Below are 17,804 nucleotides of genomic sequence, written 5' to 3'. Positions count from 1 at the left end.
AACAGGTGCTTTGGGGAGACTTTTAGATGTGAGGGCCAACATCACATTGAAGCCATTTTTTACATTGTGTTTTTTTTACGATGCCAAGCCAACGAGTGAGATCAGCCTTTCATTTGCTTAATCGCACACATGTTTTAAGGACTTCAAAGCTCTTCCATTAGCAGCGGCACTGTTTACTTGGGGACTCCAAACAGAGCGACTCAAGGAGGTCTGATTGTCCTACTCTTTCCAATCTTCTTCCATAAGATTCAAGAGCAGCCATTCTTTTGCTTTATTATTAGTGTAAGGATGTTACAGCACGATGTGGAGTCATGATCCAAACCAGATCTTCCTTCTGCTGCTTTCAATTCCAATAGGTCCAGCAGCGGCGATGGCGTGGTTGTCTGTGGTTTATTATTCCAGTACTGTGTCAGTGTGGGCTTCCGTGCTGTTTCACATCTGGCCTTCCACTTTTGATTAATCTCAATCCGAGCCTCTTTTGACAACGGCCTCTGATTTTAGCCATCCTCGGCGCTCAGCTACCAAAATGGATTGTAATTAAAACCGCATAGGAAAATGACTATTGTGTGTCTTTCTCAATTAAGACACTGTATCATGTCGAGTATGTAGTACAAATACAATTTTGGTAGGCCCCAAAAGTCTGGATGTCATTTGTAGCACAAATTAAATTAGAATCAAGACAAATGAAAGGAAGAAAGTCAAGGAAGACAAATGTCTGAAATAATTAGAAGATTTATACAACTGGATGAATAAACACAGCTCACACAAGGGCCTTGTTTCCCGAATGGTGCTCATCAAACAGGACCCGTAAAGAACCTAGTCAAACCAAATCAAAAGACAACATTGATCTGATTAAAAGGTGGACTCGTTGCACGCTATTAAGATTATTTGCTGACCCCTTAGTGACGTCTCAAAACAAATTATTTTTGACCCTTCTTATTTCTGTTTGCTTATCATTTTATATTCTTACGTGCTCCTTTTTTTCTTCTGGCATAACTGTGCTTGGATAGGTTTGGTACTGAACAATGCGTGTGTGTGAAGTCAAGACTTTTAAATGAAACCTTGTAATGATGACTTTAGCAGCTCACTGCAACAGTAGTGCAAAAGAGAGCGAGAGCTTATTTTCGGATCTATTCTCATGAGGCATGGACCAATGCAGTAGCTGCTGCATGAATGAGGTCCAATGGACTTACTGTACGACAGTGAGCATGAGTCATGTAAGGCCCTGGTCACTTGTTCACCTCAGCTTTCATCACGCAGTCACCATGTCCAAGTAGTGGAAAAACACCTAATTGGGGACCAGAAGCACATTTTCCACTTTCATCTTCATTCCTAGAATAGCACATTCATGGTTGTTTAGCTAGTGGACGTCCCGGGCCGTCCCGCTTTCCGGCCAAGCTGTGTGACTCACGTTGTGCGGCTCCTGACGTGTCTCGATGTGGTGAGCGCACAAAATAAGACTTGCCCGGACTTGTTTGCTGCGATGTCCATTCTGTTTTCTTGTGGCTTACTCAGACAAACACACACACAGACTTGGAACATGAAGTCACCGTTTTATTGCTTCCTCTCTCGTGGAAAATATGAGCATCTTTTCATGGCTGCAACTGTCTGTGTTGTTGATCCTTCTGTTAAATTTAGTTTGGATGTGAGAACAACTTCCCAGAGAGCTTTTCGGTGGCCAAGGTAGTGTTTTGCACTGTGTTGGAATAATTAAAAAGGATAGAACTGGTTTTTTTTTTTTCCTTTCTTCCCGAGTTCTGTTTTTCTGGAAATATCAGTGGCCCGTCCGAGTTTGTGACCCGTGGCTTCTGTGTGAATGTGTTTCTGAGTTTGACAGCAAAAGAGAAAAATTTCAAGGAGGCGCTGTCATAAATTCTGACCACTGTTTTCCAAGCTGCGGGTGGGGGGGTGTATTTGTGTCCAGATGAAAGTGAAGGGGACAAATATTTTCAAATTCATGATACGGAAACCTACGTCAATCATATCCTTCTGTTTTGATGGCCACCTCTCAAACGTAGCCAAACATCGGCAAACCGCTATAATAGACCCGGCAAGTAAATATTGTTTTGTTGAATGTAGTTATTTGAACTCCCAAAATGTGGCGAGAAATAAATGAAGCCGGCGGCACGGTTTACCTCGCAGTCCCGGATTTGAATGTGCGCTCAGGCCCACCTGTGCGAGACCGCAAAGACCATGAAAAGCAAACACAATCCATCATTGCTCACTCAATTAATACGGAGTGACAAATATGCAAAGCCGCAGATAGGAAATGTGCTATTCCTATCGGGTCTGGTTTTTGTGGTAGGGATGCATAGAACCTGCTTTAGTTTCATGGCTCAGCCAAAAAGAACTCCAAATGTTGTTCTGTCGTCATTCACATTTAACCCTGATGGCAGTGGAACGACCTGGAGAGCACAAACATAAATTAACCGGGGAAAGACAACTTTGAAACGTTCAATGGGGATCGTCAATGAATATAAGTTAGGGCCTTTCATTTCTGACAATTGTGTTGTCTGGAAAATGAACTTCTAAACTACAGATAAGCCTCGATATTTATTGAGACCCAATATGTGTTAAATTCTCCATTTCCAACTGCATTACAGCCAGAAAAAGGAAGATCCAATCTGCATAGTATGAAACAATCCTATTTCTATTCAATGCAAGTTCACTGAGTAGTACTCTTATTTTAGTTGCTTCGTGATGACCACAACCCACAATTGATGGCTTTCGCGTCAAAGTGTCCCGGTAAATGGCATTGAATTGTGGAGGGGAGGAAAGAAAAAAATGCAGCATTGTCCACAGGAGAGTGCCAAAGAGACTCCCGAATATTGTGTGAAGGAGTCCCAGTTCTTAAACATCATTTCAAATCAATGTTACAACTCCCATGCATCAATTTGACTTGACTCGCTGTTGTTCTTGACACTCATGAGTCTTTTTCTTTTCACTGGCCCCTGCACAGGATTGCATAGCAGCACTTGACTTGTAACAAGCTCTCTTACCTAAGTCAATAAGCAAGACCTCCACTGCCTTATCTTCTGAACATTTCATGGTAAACAAGCCAGCAAGCTTTGAAGGAGATCAAGCCTCGCTGAGTGCGCTGAAGTTTTGCACGTCTTATGAAGCCTGGCTGCGTATAAGCCGGTAATCTCAAGTCACGTAAAGCACCTCCTCCTCCAATCAAATAATTAGTCGGCTTCTGTCAAAGAGTGGATTGTTTGATGCAGAAAAGCAGCTTTAAATGCTCTTGAAACGCTTCCTGCAGAAAAGCCTTAAGACTGGAACAGAAGACCACCCGTCACGTCAGCTCAACTTAGCTTTAGCCAGAGGTTAAAAGAGGAATGCAATACTTAGAGGAAATAAAAGCTTTTGGCCAGCAAAGCGCCTTTTAAATCAGCCGGGGGGGGAAAAAAAAAAAAAGCCTTAATGAACAACGAGCCGCTGTTTGTTTTGACTCGCTGGACCATCAGATATCATTTGGTCGTTACAAATGGACTCACTGTTTGAATAGTGGCTCGGCATATACAAATAATTCTTCGCATTGAATTCATCCTGCGTTCCATTTTTCTTTGGGTTGTTTTCATTCTTTGGATTGCTTCAAAAACTCTGAGAAACAAACAGCCCTAAGTAGAGGCAACTTAAGCTTTAATGAATAACTAGAAAGTTGGACAAATTTGAGCAGGCTTGTCAAAATAAATGAACGTGCTTGAAATAAAGGAAAGGATGAATGATGACAAGTCATCACAGCCAACGGCGGGCGGGCAGGCATATTTGAGCCACCCTGATACTATCTCTGTATCTCCCCCTCCCTCCCTCCCTCCCTCCCTCCCTCCCTCTCACGCCATAAGTCTCCTACTTAACAAGATGCCACTTGCGATTATCCATCCGTCTTCACATCTTCTTTTTGGGACATTCCAGCTCGGAGTGAGACGTGACACCCTCCCGGCCGCTAACAATGGATTGAACAGAACTGATAACCCCAGCGGAACATCTGATTAAGGCCCGCTTCTGCTGCTGCTGCCGCTGTTTATCATTCGGCTGCGTATGTGCAGGCATGGAGGAATTTGCGAGCCTTCACCTTCCCTCTTCTACTATTTCTCTCCATGTACCTTGGTTTGTCGTACGCAGTCCGCTTTGATGAGCAACACCTGCTTCGCGCAACGTTAAACGGCTCATCGACAGCGTTTCAAAATGACAGGCTGCCTCCTCTGGGTGCACGATGATCTTTGACCTTTTGGCTTGAGCGTGGTTCATGGTGGATGTTACAAATAGTGTCTGAAAGGCGTTTTCTCCCCTCTTCTTTGCTCTGGCAGGAACATGCATTTTTAATTTTTTACAGAAGTGCAAAGTATTTACTTTTGGCAATGAGGCGTGTTTACCTTTGTTTTTGTAATAATGATCCATTTGATAACATGTCCAGTGCAGCTGTGAGTCTTATTCAGGCCATATGGCTTTTTGTTCCCGTTTTGACAAATATGGGGCTCTCATGGATGTGTCAAAGAATATGCAAAGAAGCGGTTCCGGGAAATTTCTCATTTCCTGGTCCCCGCATTTTATTCTCGATTGGCTTTGCTAAATGAACTCAAAATTGCTCACGTTTGATGAGCAAGTCTGTCGATCCGGAGCTTCTGTCCTTTTCGAAGCCTTGGTAATGAGCAATTAGGAAAGGCCTGTCTAGGTGTATCTGGAATTTCTCCCGTGTGTTAAGAAGGCCTGTGAACCATTGAACCTACTCCTGGACGGAGTGGCCTTGTGTGCCGACCGAGTCAACTTCATCCATTCTTGTCATGACCCCCACTGCCAGCAACAACCCGGAGGGAGGGAGGGAGGGAGGGAGGGAGGGAGGGAGGGAGGGAGGGAGGGAGGGAGGGAGGCCCCATTGTGGTAACGGAGCTGAGCACGCTATTCAGGAATTAAGCAATCACGGCAAACATTCCGTCTGTCACATTCTTACGTGAAGACTCGGAGAAGCCCAGTGGGATGGAGGGCTATAACATTTCTATTTATTTGTGTCAAAAATGAACAGAGAAGAAAAGATAGAAAAGACATTTTCCAAGAGGATGCTTACTGATGTGTGTTTGTTCTAGTGGATTTATGCGTATTTATGTGAGCGTAAATCTCTGACGCGCACTGACGAGAGAATTCCTTTCACGACTTTGCAGTAAATCCTGCTTTTTATGAATCACTGTGAACGAGGTGTTGATATTATTAGTGGTCCTTTAAAGGCCATCATTTTTAAGACTGCCTTTTCCAGCATACATATATGCATTCTTTTTTTCATCTTTTGGACGAGCTTTTCCATGGACTGGAGCTTAGCAATATTAAGCAGTTGAAAAAAAAAAAAAAAATCAATTCCTAACCAAGTGCCAGTGAGTGATGTTCTCGTGACATGACCTCATTACTCCAGAATTCCTTAGCTTGCTTTTGGTCGATAGGCTCAGTTCAACAAGAGCTGTTTAATCGTGTAAATAGCGCTATCTGGGACAATTGCAAGTGACGACTTCAAAGAACAATACGATTGGAGATCATAGATGATGGGAAACATAACTAAATATTATCCGTCAGAGAGGGAAAATATGCAATGGTTGTCCCAGTACAGAGCCCTGGGGCACGCCACACATCAACTTGCACATCAATATGTGCTTGGGAGACACACTGTATTTCACATTATTAGACAAAAGCTGTGTTGTTTTCTGACTTGTTTTGTGATATACGTTTTGGAACATCATCAAACTCCCATCCCTCAGACTGCCACAAGCTGGTGGTCCGTCTAAAAAGGACATGCCTGAAACAACAAGCGTCGCTGCGCAGGGAGAGAGAGCGAGAGAGAGAGAAAAAGGCTTCAGTGTGAACTCTGGAGTTCTTGACCCTCCCTTCTTTTCTACCTCGCCGGCCGCTGCCGACAAATTTACGAGCCCTCGGATGACCCTCTTGCTCGGCTTTCCAAACACGATACGGGCAGGAAAACAGTCATAGGCTCATCGGACGGTCGGAAGGAAGAGAAGGGAGGAAGGGATGAGATGAAAAAAGGTAGGCACAAATTCCAGGAACAATAACAATATTTACAGTGTCAAGCCTAGGAATCGGATTGTAGAGTGTTCCTCACTTCAATTTCAATTCCTGTCACCATTGAAAAAACACTTTCACATGATCGTAATTCCTTTCGATTCTAAAGTAGATAAATGCCACTTAGTCAGTATGCTTTTTTTTTTTTTTTTTTTTGACAGTTTGACAGATGGTTGCCTTAATGCAGGGTTTCCTCAACTTGTTCAGCTCAAAAACCCAAATTTAGAAATGTGGTTGCGTCCTCAGGCACAAACTGACCAAAATACATCATGTACAGTATTTATATACCAGCAATATACGTATGTATTACTGTCAAGATTCTTATGAGCATTACATAACTTGATTTGAATTTGTAACAAAAACAACAGGAGTCCAAAAGCCTACAGTCAGTTTCTATTGGGGAAACAATGTATTTACAATCAACGGATTCATCAGTGCATCAAAAAAAAAAAAAAGAAAAGGGGGTGACCATGGGGTGATATTACATGAGGGGAGAGCAAAAGTGCTGGGAATGGCAGCGAAAATGAGGTGTTCAGAGAGACAGAAAATAATCCCTCTACCTCGTGGCTGTGGAATGCACAGCCACCAATATTTGGACTTCTCCTTTGGAAACAGCTGCTTTCCCCTTTTTCAAAGATATTTTTCCTTATTTATCAGATCCCACGGGAGAGATCCATCTCCCGCCCCTGACGCCGGCTTCCTCCTTCAAATCTGGGAGCACTCCGGCGGAGTCCAAACATGTGTATCTACTCACACACACACACACACACACACACACACACACACACACACACACACACACACACACACACACACACGCACACACACACACACACTCCCACGCCTACACACCTGCTGCCCAAGCGCAGACTTGAGTAATACATTACCTGAGCAGGCCTCTTTACTGCCTCTACGGCTGCAGTACACATCCCCGATGTACCGCGGAACAGGAGACGACGTGGAGACGGGCAAAAGGGAGCTGTTGATAGCAAAAGAGCGCAAGAAGCCAAAGCTTAGATCTGCATCTGCTCGCAAAGGCCTAGCAGACAAGCAATTACAGCACATTATCTACCTACTGTCAAGAGCTGCAGACATGCGACAGTAGAAGTGTGCCCCGATCTCTATCAAGGTCTGTTTATCAACACGCGTGCCGGCTGGAATGCAGCGCGGTGTCGACAGACACTTCATTAGGGACCCCTGCCAAATCTAATGACATCCATTAGAAGAGCTGAATCATGAATTCTGCCCTGGTTTTGTTGATTGATTTGGCTAAAGATTAGAAGCAGATCTCTGTAGTGGAATGCTACTGCTATAAAGTACAACTGCAATAATAAATGCACACATCTTTTTTTCCATTTGATGATAATGTACCTGTATAGGTTGAATGGCACTTAGCATGTGATTTTAACTTGAATTTGAGTGAGAAAATATATGCTTCCTATGCCATCTCATGAGCCCTTTTGCAGACATGAGCAGGTTTACTTTCATCTCATGTCAGCCCCCACACGTGTTCAACATGAAGTTCTTCTTCGTCTTATTCCAAACAAACCAGTTGAAGACATAAAACACATCAGCTCCTGTCAAGCGCTGGAATGCTCGGACAGAAGAGACGGCCCGCACCTGCTCGCTTAATGTCAACGGCTGCTACGGACTCGTTGCAACATTGACATTCATGCGATGATTACCGATTTCAAGTGGCCTGGCCATTAAGCCAGCTGTCTGTCACCCTGATGTCGGACACGCAGGTTTAAGCTGTTTGCTTTTGGGGCTCGCCAGTCTACAAATGGGCTGACCTCACTGCCTCATATCCTCGCTCCGGACCAATGCGCCTGCCGGGACCCCGCTTCTCGCATCACTGACCTGTGTGTGTGTGTGTGTGTGTTTTCACTCATGTGAGCTCACTGCGTACGTTTGTGTTGTATCAACGCTGTTGCCGCTTCATCCTTTGATGGCAGGTCGGGAGAAAATGGGAGGGAGTCCTTAAAGACACACATGAAGATAATGACGAGTCCCGGCGGCCGTTCATTTTTGCACCCTGGCCTCTGAGCTTCTAGCACCAATTTCCTGACTACAAAGAGCAGAAAGACTCCCAATTGCGGCCAAGCGGAGCAAGCGCTCTCTCATGGAGTTTGGCATGCAGCCGCTTATTTGTCTAGTACAGACTGAAATTCCCTATGAGGTTGCTGACCAAACACTGGACAATATTCATAATGGGTCGATTGCTAGAATAAACCCAATTTATTTAGCAACAGCTTTCTTGGGTTTTTGATGATTGTTTGGATTATTTCTGCACAGAATATGTCAATGTAATTGGCAATACCTGATACCTCATCTTTTTTACAATTCTTAATAAGATATAAGATCGAGACGTCTCCCCTTCTGACTCCACATCATACCTCCTACTCGCAGCTCTCAAGTTCTTGGAATGTTTCCAATTCTTCCGTGATAATGCTGACACCGTTTTCACACCTACACTGAGTTGATCAACAAAGTTCCCTGCAATCAAGTCATTACTTTGATTACGAAGGGATATTGCACTCTATCTATCTATCTATGTCATTCCAAGCCGGGCGGGCCCAAGGTGTTGCCAGCAGTGCTATAAAATCATTTGAAATAGTACTGTGACCTCACACACGTCCACATGTGTCACAACTCGTCCCCGGTTGCTTTATTATGTTACCGTGGTTTCTGTTGGCGTCGCCCCTCCCCTCCCCTCCCCTCCTCACCTGTGTTACCTCACAATCAATATAATCACAGTCACCTGCCTCTTGTTACCTGTCATGTATTTAAGTCGTGTCTGCGTGTCACTCGCTGTCGGATCCCTGTCGGATCCGACAGCGAGTGTTGATGTCTTCTTGTTTGTCACTTCTGTTTCGGTTAGCCCGTCCGTCCGTCCGTCCGTCGGTCGGTCGGTCGGTTGAGTTATGTTAGTTTGCCGGATTTGGTGATGTTTTGTTTTTTTTAACTTGTAACTGTTCTAATGAAAATGAATGAAGCTACAGCAGTATTTCGTGAGTATTAGTATTGGTTTGTCACCCAAGTTTCTGTCACTTGGCAAAATGTTGGCATGAGGTCATTGTGGTGGGCATTCCTGGCCCGGCATTCCAACATTTTCAATGTAACTTTTACTCTTTAAACCGAGACTGGTGGAACAAAATGTGACACCGGTTCATTTCGGGCGGTTCCCCACGTCGTTAAACGACTTAACGAGCCTGGCTCAATCGCAGGACTAGATTAGGACTTGTTACCTCATGTTTGGCATGTGAAAGAAAATCATATGAAATGAAATACGTCTTTAACAACATGTGAAATACTGACAATGTAATCATAAATATTTCACGGGTATCGAACCTGAGGCCCAGGGGCCCTCCACATCATTTTATGTGGCTCGCGAAGACAACGTGTCCGTCCACATCATGTGCCAATACTAAAATTGGTACGTGGAGGATCCTATGAGTATGTGTCAAAGTCAGCTGACAACAGATACACTGTGGTATTTAATCATTTTGGAGGTGTTTGTGTTTTGTGCTAGCAAGCAGAGGGCAATGTGGTCCACCAAAGCTGTAAGTGGCATTTAAATGCCAAAGTGTGTGTGGCGACGGTTGCAACGCGAGCAAATTTTGTGTGTTCTTTATTTGCTCACACATGACCTAAAAACGTACTTAATGATACACCCGCGCGTGCCAGATCTTCCTTTCTGGAGTAAAATTGCATTTACAAATCCAAACAATTGTGTGGCTAGTGGCGTCTTCCACGCACCGTTTGCCGCGTACGTAACAATTATGAACCAATGCCCGACTCATGCTGCATGTAAAAAAACTCATTGGGTTGCATAAATCCATCTTTGGTTCCCAGTCCGTCTGCACTTCCAGTCTGCGGTGAGGAAAGTGTAGTCGTCTCAACCTCAGTGCACTCAGTGAAAACAACCAACTCGTGTGTGTGTGCGTGCGTGTTGGTTGTTTGTCTTGTCGTGAATGATCTGTACAATCAATTAACTTGCACATTTTTTGCATGTGTGTTTTGCAGGATTGAGCACATTCTTGAGGTTTGCTATTTAAGTATCCCTTATTGCGTCTGTCCGTCCGTCCGTCCATCACAGTGGCTGCAGGGCCCTTTGCTGTAAAGCTTCTTTCAGACCGGAATTGATCAGCCACAAAGCACGTTATCATTACGACCCTCTTCCTGGGTTTCATTAGTGGTCCCACAATGACTCCCACATATATTTATATCACGTTGGGAGAATACCTTTTCATGTTTTGCTTGAAAATAACATGTAAACATGCCATAAGACTTGGATTCGAGCAAAGACTTGCTTTCCCGGGCCCTATAAAATGACATGACGGGCCAGATCTGGCCCCCGGGCCGAGTGTGCACCCTGTGTCCAAATGTCAGTCCTTGATGTTTTGTCTTTCTGTGTAAATTCCATCTGAAGGAGTCTCCGCTTTGTGTGTTTTCCATCCCACAGTGGAGCACGACCGGGAGCTTTCCCTGCAGCGGCGTCACCACAAAGAGTATAAGTTCAACCTGTCGCAGATCCCCGAGGGCGAGGCCGTCACCGCCGCCGAGTTCCGCCTCTACAAGGAGTGCGTGAGCCGAGCCTTCTGCAACGACACCTTCCTGCTCAAAGTCTACCAAGTGGTCAAGGAGCACCCAGACAGGTACGTAAGGGGAGCTCTTTTGAGTCAACATGCGCCCGGCCGGTTTTGACTCAAAACAGGCGTATTTAGGAAGAAAGAAATGTGAAATGTTTTCTCTTTCTCATTTTTTCTCAGGCCGTGTTTACAATGTGAACTCAAGCAAAGCCATGTCTCACTGAAATAGCCCCGCTTGAAAATCCTCCTAGCCCAAACCACGCAGATCTAATCCATGGCAAACATTTACATTGCATCTGCAGCACTACGTAAACATCCAGGGAGATTTTCAAGTCCTATTTGTGTTTGATCAGCCCTGCCTAGTGAAAGCTAATGCCGACACGCTGAGAGTGGTTATGGTATACGCTCGGCGGCCGTATTAGGCGCAGCGGGGCAGCGCGAGGACGCTTTCTGCCTTTGCCAAATTGTCTCCGTTCTTTGACAAGGCCCGCCATGTACATGTATATTGATCCCTTTGAGAAGAAAGCAAAATGTTTGGGTGTGGTCCGAAATGGTTCTCCAGCTCAAAGTGATCCATGTGAAGAAGTTCATCTAAAGAGGTTGCCAATGGTGTTTGTCTGTGCTGCGCTGTGCTGCGCTGCTTTCTATGGGTATCAGGAGCTACTTATTTTCTACATTCCTTTACCCCTACAATGGGCGGTTTGTACTCGCCAGCCAAGAGGTAAAGCCTTTTATTTTCACAGATATTTGCAGATTAAAGGGCCCAAATAGCACTGTATTATTTTGGGAATCTTTTTCTTTCACTTCATTTAAGCCTGCTTCGGTATAGTAAAAAAAAAAGACTTATGACCACACCGAAAAGAAATACAGTAGAAGCTACAATTACACATCTAAAGCCGTTTCACTTTCTTCAGACTTTGGACTAATTATTGAATTATGATTAACACTGCTAGTTAGAGGATTAAACCAAGCCAATAAAAGAGGCGATTCCACTTGACATTTTTTTTTAAAAGTACACTATAGCGTATTCTTAATATCAAGGTTTGATTTAACAGATTTAAATAAACAAGAATGGAAATCCACTGATATTTTGTCACCTTGTGACGCGACTGAACAAAAGCCGCCGCTAAGACTTGTGAATGGGATTTACTGTCGCCAAAAGCAGCAGCCAGTTGACCCTTGACCTTATTATTCCAGTCCATTTAAGCAGTCAGTCAGTCAGTCACAAAGCGCTTTCACGTGGAGCTCTCCAGCCTGCAGGCGGCTCTGTGCCAGGTGGACTCCGGCCGCCTCGGTGCCAAACGCGTGAACCCAGCCTCACGGGTGAGGTGGGGAGGGGAGGGGTGGGGTGGGGTCCCAAAGCCCATCCACTGGTAATGAGCAATGAAGATGCGGCGCTGATGTGCGTGCGTGCGCGCGCGCGCGCATGACTGCAGGGGCATTCTCCAAACACCTGGATGATTGCGGGGCTTTTCATGTGGCTCGGAGAGGCCGGGCCAGGCCAGGCCCTCCCGTCGGAACCCGCCGTGTCATTACCTGTGTAATGGCAGGACAGGCCCTCTTATCATTCAAACTCAGTTCGCCTCTGCTCTCTTTTCATTAAGTACTTTTCAGTCACTTGACTTTTTTTTTTTTTTCAACAAAATGTCTGTGTCTCCTAGAGAGGCCGATCTTTTCCTGCTGGAGTCTCGCAGGCTGTGGGCACTGGAAGAGGGTTGGTTGGAGTTTGACATCACGGCCACGAGCAACCTGTGGGTGATGAGTCCGCTGCATAACCTGGGCCTCCAGATTAGCGTGGAGACCAGCAGCGGTAAGCAATACAACTATGTAGACAAAACAACTGTGTCACCAACATTTATTTAGTTGAGCTAGTTCTCAAAAATGTGTCAATTCTTCCACACTAATCAATTCCAAGCATTCATTGGAAAGGCTGTGTCACCTAACATTCACCCGTAATCATTTCTTTCCAAAACTAATAATTGAATGATGTTTTCCAAAACAGGAAAGAGCATTAGTCCCAAAGATGCCGGGCTGGTGGGGCGCGACGGCGCTCTGGAAAAGCAGCCTTTCATGGTGGCGTTCTTCAAGGTCAGCGAATTGCACTTCCGCAGCGCCCGCTCCACCGGCGGCAAACGGCGCCAGCAGAACCGCAATCGATCCACGCCAACGCAGGAGGTGTCCAGAGGGCCCAGCCAAGCAGGTCAGTCCAGTGACCTCATCACTATGCGTGTATTTAATAAGAAATTCATATGGGGGGAGTCACTTTGCAATTAGCCTTGCAGACGTGTGTAGCGCAAATCATTTGGAATAGGCAGCTGAAGAGGATTAGCTCCATAGGAAATGGATGGATGGATGGATGGAGCCTAAAAGCACAATTGAAGAAATGCAGCGTTGGCCCAACACACACCTGTGGGACCTAGGAAGAACTAAATGATCCACCAGAATCAACGTAGTGATCCAAGACAACTCCAAAAGTATCACCAGTGGGTTTCAGCTTACTACCTGAGCTGCATCTTTTCCACCTCCTCCTTCTCTGGCTTATTTTGTTTCCCCGCACACCACAGCCCCCCCCCGCCCGTAAGCTGTCTGAGATGTTCCAGCTTTCGCTTGTGTTTACCTGCAGCGTTCCCATTCAGTGTGGTTCCGTGCGCACGGCTGTTGACACAAGAGGCCATGAGTGAAATTCCGCCGGTCTTTTTTTGTCAGTAATCGCATCATCAGATGAAAGCTTTCAAAACAAAAGGCCCATCATTTGACACTTGTAGAATGGAACACATCTTGCACAAGTACGTGACTGCGTTGAATGAAAAAGATCTGCTGTTCCCTCCCAGCAGAAGCCACGCAATGCCATTTTCCACCCTCAGCGGCCGGGACAGTCCGTGCGCCCCGGCCAATTGGACTTTGCATAACCCGGGACATCAAAAAGCCTCAGGCCGGCCACTCGGGACAGCGGCGAGGGTAAATATTTAGATCCGACACAGGAAGCGAGGAGCCCAAGCGGCCGAGCGTCTGCGCCATTGGTCGGGATTTGAGAATCGGAGAGGAACGCCACAGGGTATCAAATATGGAATCGCACATTTTTCAAACAAGATATTACAAATGAAGGGCAGCATTGTACGCATGTCTGAATTGCTCGACTGCGCTGCACCTTTAAAAAGGGATTCTAAAACGACCGGACCCATTGTACTTTTTTTAATCGACTCTTATCACTTTGATGCTTCTTCAAATCCCAAACCTCCCAAAATGTTCTCATTTTCAATGTAACTTCCCCCCCCCCCCCCCATCTGTGTTCCCATTGAGAGTTTTCTCATTTTTATAATTTGAAAATGACATTGATATCACGATGGGAAAATGTCTTCCAGATGATACAAGCACTTAAAATGTCTGCCAAGCAAGTTTCTGCAGCATTAGTTTGGGACATCATTATGTGTGGGATAAATTATATCAGGCTGGACTCGCCAAAGCAGACAATCTGCAGTCCAGTGGCTTGTTTGCTTGCCTTCACATTGACATTTAGTAGTGTGTCCAAGTCCTGGGCCACCACTATGTTTGTTGTTTTTTAATTGGATTCAGCACACCTGCCATCGGGAAAATATGCTTTAAATTTAAAAATGTTGTACAATAATAAAAAATTATTTTAATTCCATTTTTCAGTTGGAAAATCTTTTAATTGTATCCTTGCCCGTGGGCCTTGGAACAATGAAACACCTTGAAGCATAATTTGGACTTGTGCGGGGCAGGGAACAAGAGTCAGGCCGGCCGGGTTCTGGCTGTCGCCATCTGGGGAAGGAATATCACATCCCAGCAGAGCATGGGTGGCCTGTAATTAGGCCTAGCCAGTCATTAGCCGCGTAGCTAAAAGACGCTAACAGTATCGCTTGGAGAATTATAATAACACAGCGCGCTGAGCCAGCTGTGTTTTTTCATGTCGCCTCGGCCTCCTCCTGGTCGTTCTCCTCCTCCTCCTCCTCACTGGGTCCCGCCCCATCTCCTTTTGTTTACCGTTGGAGTAATTAGATGAGGCAGAGCTCCCTTGCAGGGTTTAATAACCTCAGTGATGAAAGACAGGAAGAAAGATAAACTTGCAGGGAGGAGTGAGACAACATCAGGACGTCAGGGCCAACCAGCGACTGCCTGCCTGCTTGCTTGGCTTCTCCTTCCTTTCAAGTGGTCCTCCACGCCCAAGCGACGCGCTTCCGCTTCAGCGGGTCCACGTGGAATTGTCATCTTTTTTTTTCTCACTTCCAAATTGACGACATAACAGCCTAGCAGCAAATGTTCAAATTGACACCATTTGAGCTGTGTGTTTTTGGAACGACACACGATAAAAAGTTATTTATGGACTTTTCCCCTCCTGACAGAAGGTGCTAGAGTTTTTATTTTTCAGACTCGCTGAATAGCGGCTAGTGATATGTGCTCACATTAAACGCTGCATTTCCTCAACTATTGAGTGGACCTTGTTGTGAGAGCATTCGTGACCTCAGTCAAGTCAGTGTGTATTAGTGGCACATAGTTAAATGTTTATTTTTTGGGGGGGGTCACACTCCCTTCATGTTTATGTATTCTGTTGCTACTCAGAGTTCACTCATCGGCATCACTTAGCCCTCCTGGGTGAACTTTTGTCATTTGAGAACAAATAAATAATGGTTTAATGGGGAAAAGGTACCAGTATGGTTTGCAAATAGCAACAATTCTCATAGTCATTGACATGGATGCAGGTAGTCAAGATTCCATTCGCCAAGTCTGCTAAACCCAAAAAAAAGCTTTCCAGTCTTGAATGCGAATCTAAGTTGGCCTACTGCATCCCATCACGTCATTTTGATTCATTAATAGTTCTTTTTATGTTTTTGACTGACATTTGTGTGAGACCGCAAGTAAAACACACTGAAACTGAACCACTCCCAAAGACGGACGGAAGTGTCACAAGTAGCCTTCTAGATGCTACAATTACTAATATTATATTCCCCCTTTTTTTTTCTTCCCACCTCTGCTACCAGTTAGGTAAAGGAAAAAGAAATGAATGGAGGGCTCATGGGAGCCGGAGCTCAGCGGTAGCTGCATGGCGTTAAATTTTTACTGGCAGGAAGGGGCGATGCGGTTTATAGGTACCACAAATCTGGGCCTTTACACTCAATGAGAGCCCACTGTAAATATCACCTTTATTCCGCCCGGAGACACTGCATGCTGTTTGCCTTTAGCTTCTACTATTTGCGAAGCCGATGACCTTTGACTGAAATGCAAACAGGCCCGAGAAGATTATTTTTACATTTTGTTCATGTCTCATTTTTATGAGCAGAATGACATCAGTAGATTTGACGTCCCCTGTGATATGTTCTTCTAGTCTTCCTCCCATCTGCTGCAATAGCTTGGATCAGAACTCGTGCAATGATTTCATGGCTTGTTGCTAACTGCTGGGCTTCAAACTCATAACTGTATACATTCACTCCATTTAAAAAAAAGCATCTTCTTATTATAACATAATGTGATTTAAGAACCACTCCCACAAACTGAAGTTCACATCAGGTCACGCTTCCTCTTTCATCGAACGCTTCCTGTCCATACCCGAGATACCAAACATTCACGTGTCTCGACCAATCTTATTTTCAATCATTTTCCTGAATGGCAAATGCACATTAGAGCACAAGTTAATTCAGTGCTCACTAACACGTTCAAATAAACATCCAGCAAGCAAGGCTTCCTATCAAAGAGGAAGGAACTTTGGAACAGACGGGAAACGCCTGAACAGACCTGACTGAGTCCAAGTCATCTGTCAGGCCACGTTTGACGTGCTTAAGCTAGCACCTCACCATTTTTCAACTTTGTATGCTTTAGCCTTCCTCTGTCACAAAAGACACCATTTTAGTAACCTGGTAACTCGTTAGTTGTAGTTTGGGCTAGTTGTAGTGTGCTTTGTCAAGTTAACACGTGTGACTGTTAGCGATGCCCTTGAATGTCTCATTTTGTTCAATGATGATGTCATCGTTGAGGTGTCAACTGATTGACTTTTGTTGAAGGTGTAGTGTGATTGAGTCCAGGTAAGGTTTTATGATTGTTTGTTGCTCAAAGAGTGTAGCAGTTGCATCACATGCAATGAAAACATGTTTGCATGTGTTGAAATTGCAGCTGCTTAAACAAGGCTGCTGTTGACCAGTGACAAACGAACGAATGAACGAACGAACGGACGAACAAACGCCCGCCTGAACGCAAGCCAGTGTCTGAATTTCTATGACAGAAGCACTCATAATTGTCTGGAAGCGGTTCCAACTTTTTGCCCCGCTCCAAAATGTCAACCATTGAAATGGGCTCACATTAAGAGTGCTTATTGCGCTTGTGGTTTGACAGCCACGTCTTTTTGCTTGGACATGGATGTGGATGTTTTGGCAGGACCCAGTACGCTGCCATTTTCTTCCTGCCATTGTCTCCATCGCAGCGCTGCGGGACATAAAGCGTCTCAGTGAGAGAAGGCGTCAGTGGAAAGTCAGCGTCGCCGTCCTGACTTAAGCGTGGTGACGCACGCCAGCAATGACCTCCTCGACTCTGAAAGCAATACCTGTGCCGTCTCCGCCCCCGCCCCTCCTCTCCCCTCCCCTCCCCTGCTGTTGGGCCGCAGGATCATTAAGAGCAAATGCAAACCGCACGACGGCGGCGGGAGGACTCGACTCGGCCACTTTAGTTGCGCAGCGTGTGTCACCTCTTGTATTTGGGCCAGCACAGTATTTGAATGTTGATGAATTCAATCGGGTGCATGTGAATGTGCGGCACACAAATGAGCTTTTTGGGCCTGAGCTTTGGTCTCCACCCTCACATGCTTCCACACCCAAGTGTATTGCACGATATTGGAAAGGTTTAAAATGATGAAAATACTACAGAGCATTTTAAATCATCATAATATATCATTCTTCCTCTCTTTCAGACTACAATGGCAGCGATCAGAAGGCGGCCTGCAGAAAACACGAGCTCTACGTCAGCTTTCGAGAGCTGGGCTGGCAGGTAGCCCACACGGAGACCTTTACGCTCCTCTTCTGATCAATTAGGCCAAATGCAACAAGACCTTAGAAAGTACAGTAACGTGAAATTGTTGAAAACCTTGGATGCTGTGAAATGTCCAAATTTGCTGGAATCAAACACAGTCATGCATGGGATGATCCA

General features: G+C 45.2%; 1 protein-coding gene across 1 annotated transcript in view; it reads left to right on the top strand.

Annotated features, from left to right (window-relative positions):
- The window catches only part of bmp6 (bone morphogenetic protein 6), a 28,356-nt gene that overhangs the window by 486 nt on the left and 10,066 nt on the right, over positions 1-17,804 (top strand). The window contains exons 2-5 of the mRNA XM_049748808.2: positions 10,529-10,721; positions 12,317-12,465; positions 12,658-12,855; positions 17,569-17,645. Of these exons, the coding sequence (XP_049604765.1) occupies positions 10,529-10,721; positions 12,317-12,465; positions 12,658-12,855; positions 17,569-17,645 (617 nt within the window). The remainder of the gene's footprint in view (positions 1-10,528; positions 10,722-12,316; positions 12,466-12,657; positions 12,856-17,568; positions 17,646-17,804) is intronic.

The sequence above is a fragment of the Syngnathus scovelli genome, chromosome 18 (assembly GCF_024217435.2).
Source record: "Syngnathus scovelli strain Florida chromosome 18, RoL_Ssco_1.2, whole genome shotgun sequence".
Taxonomy (NCBI): Eukaryota; Metazoa; Chordata; class Actinopteri; order Syngnathiformes; family Syngnathidae; genus Syngnathus; species Syngnathus scovelli.
This window is presented reverse-complemented; position numbering and strand designations above follow the sequence as displayed.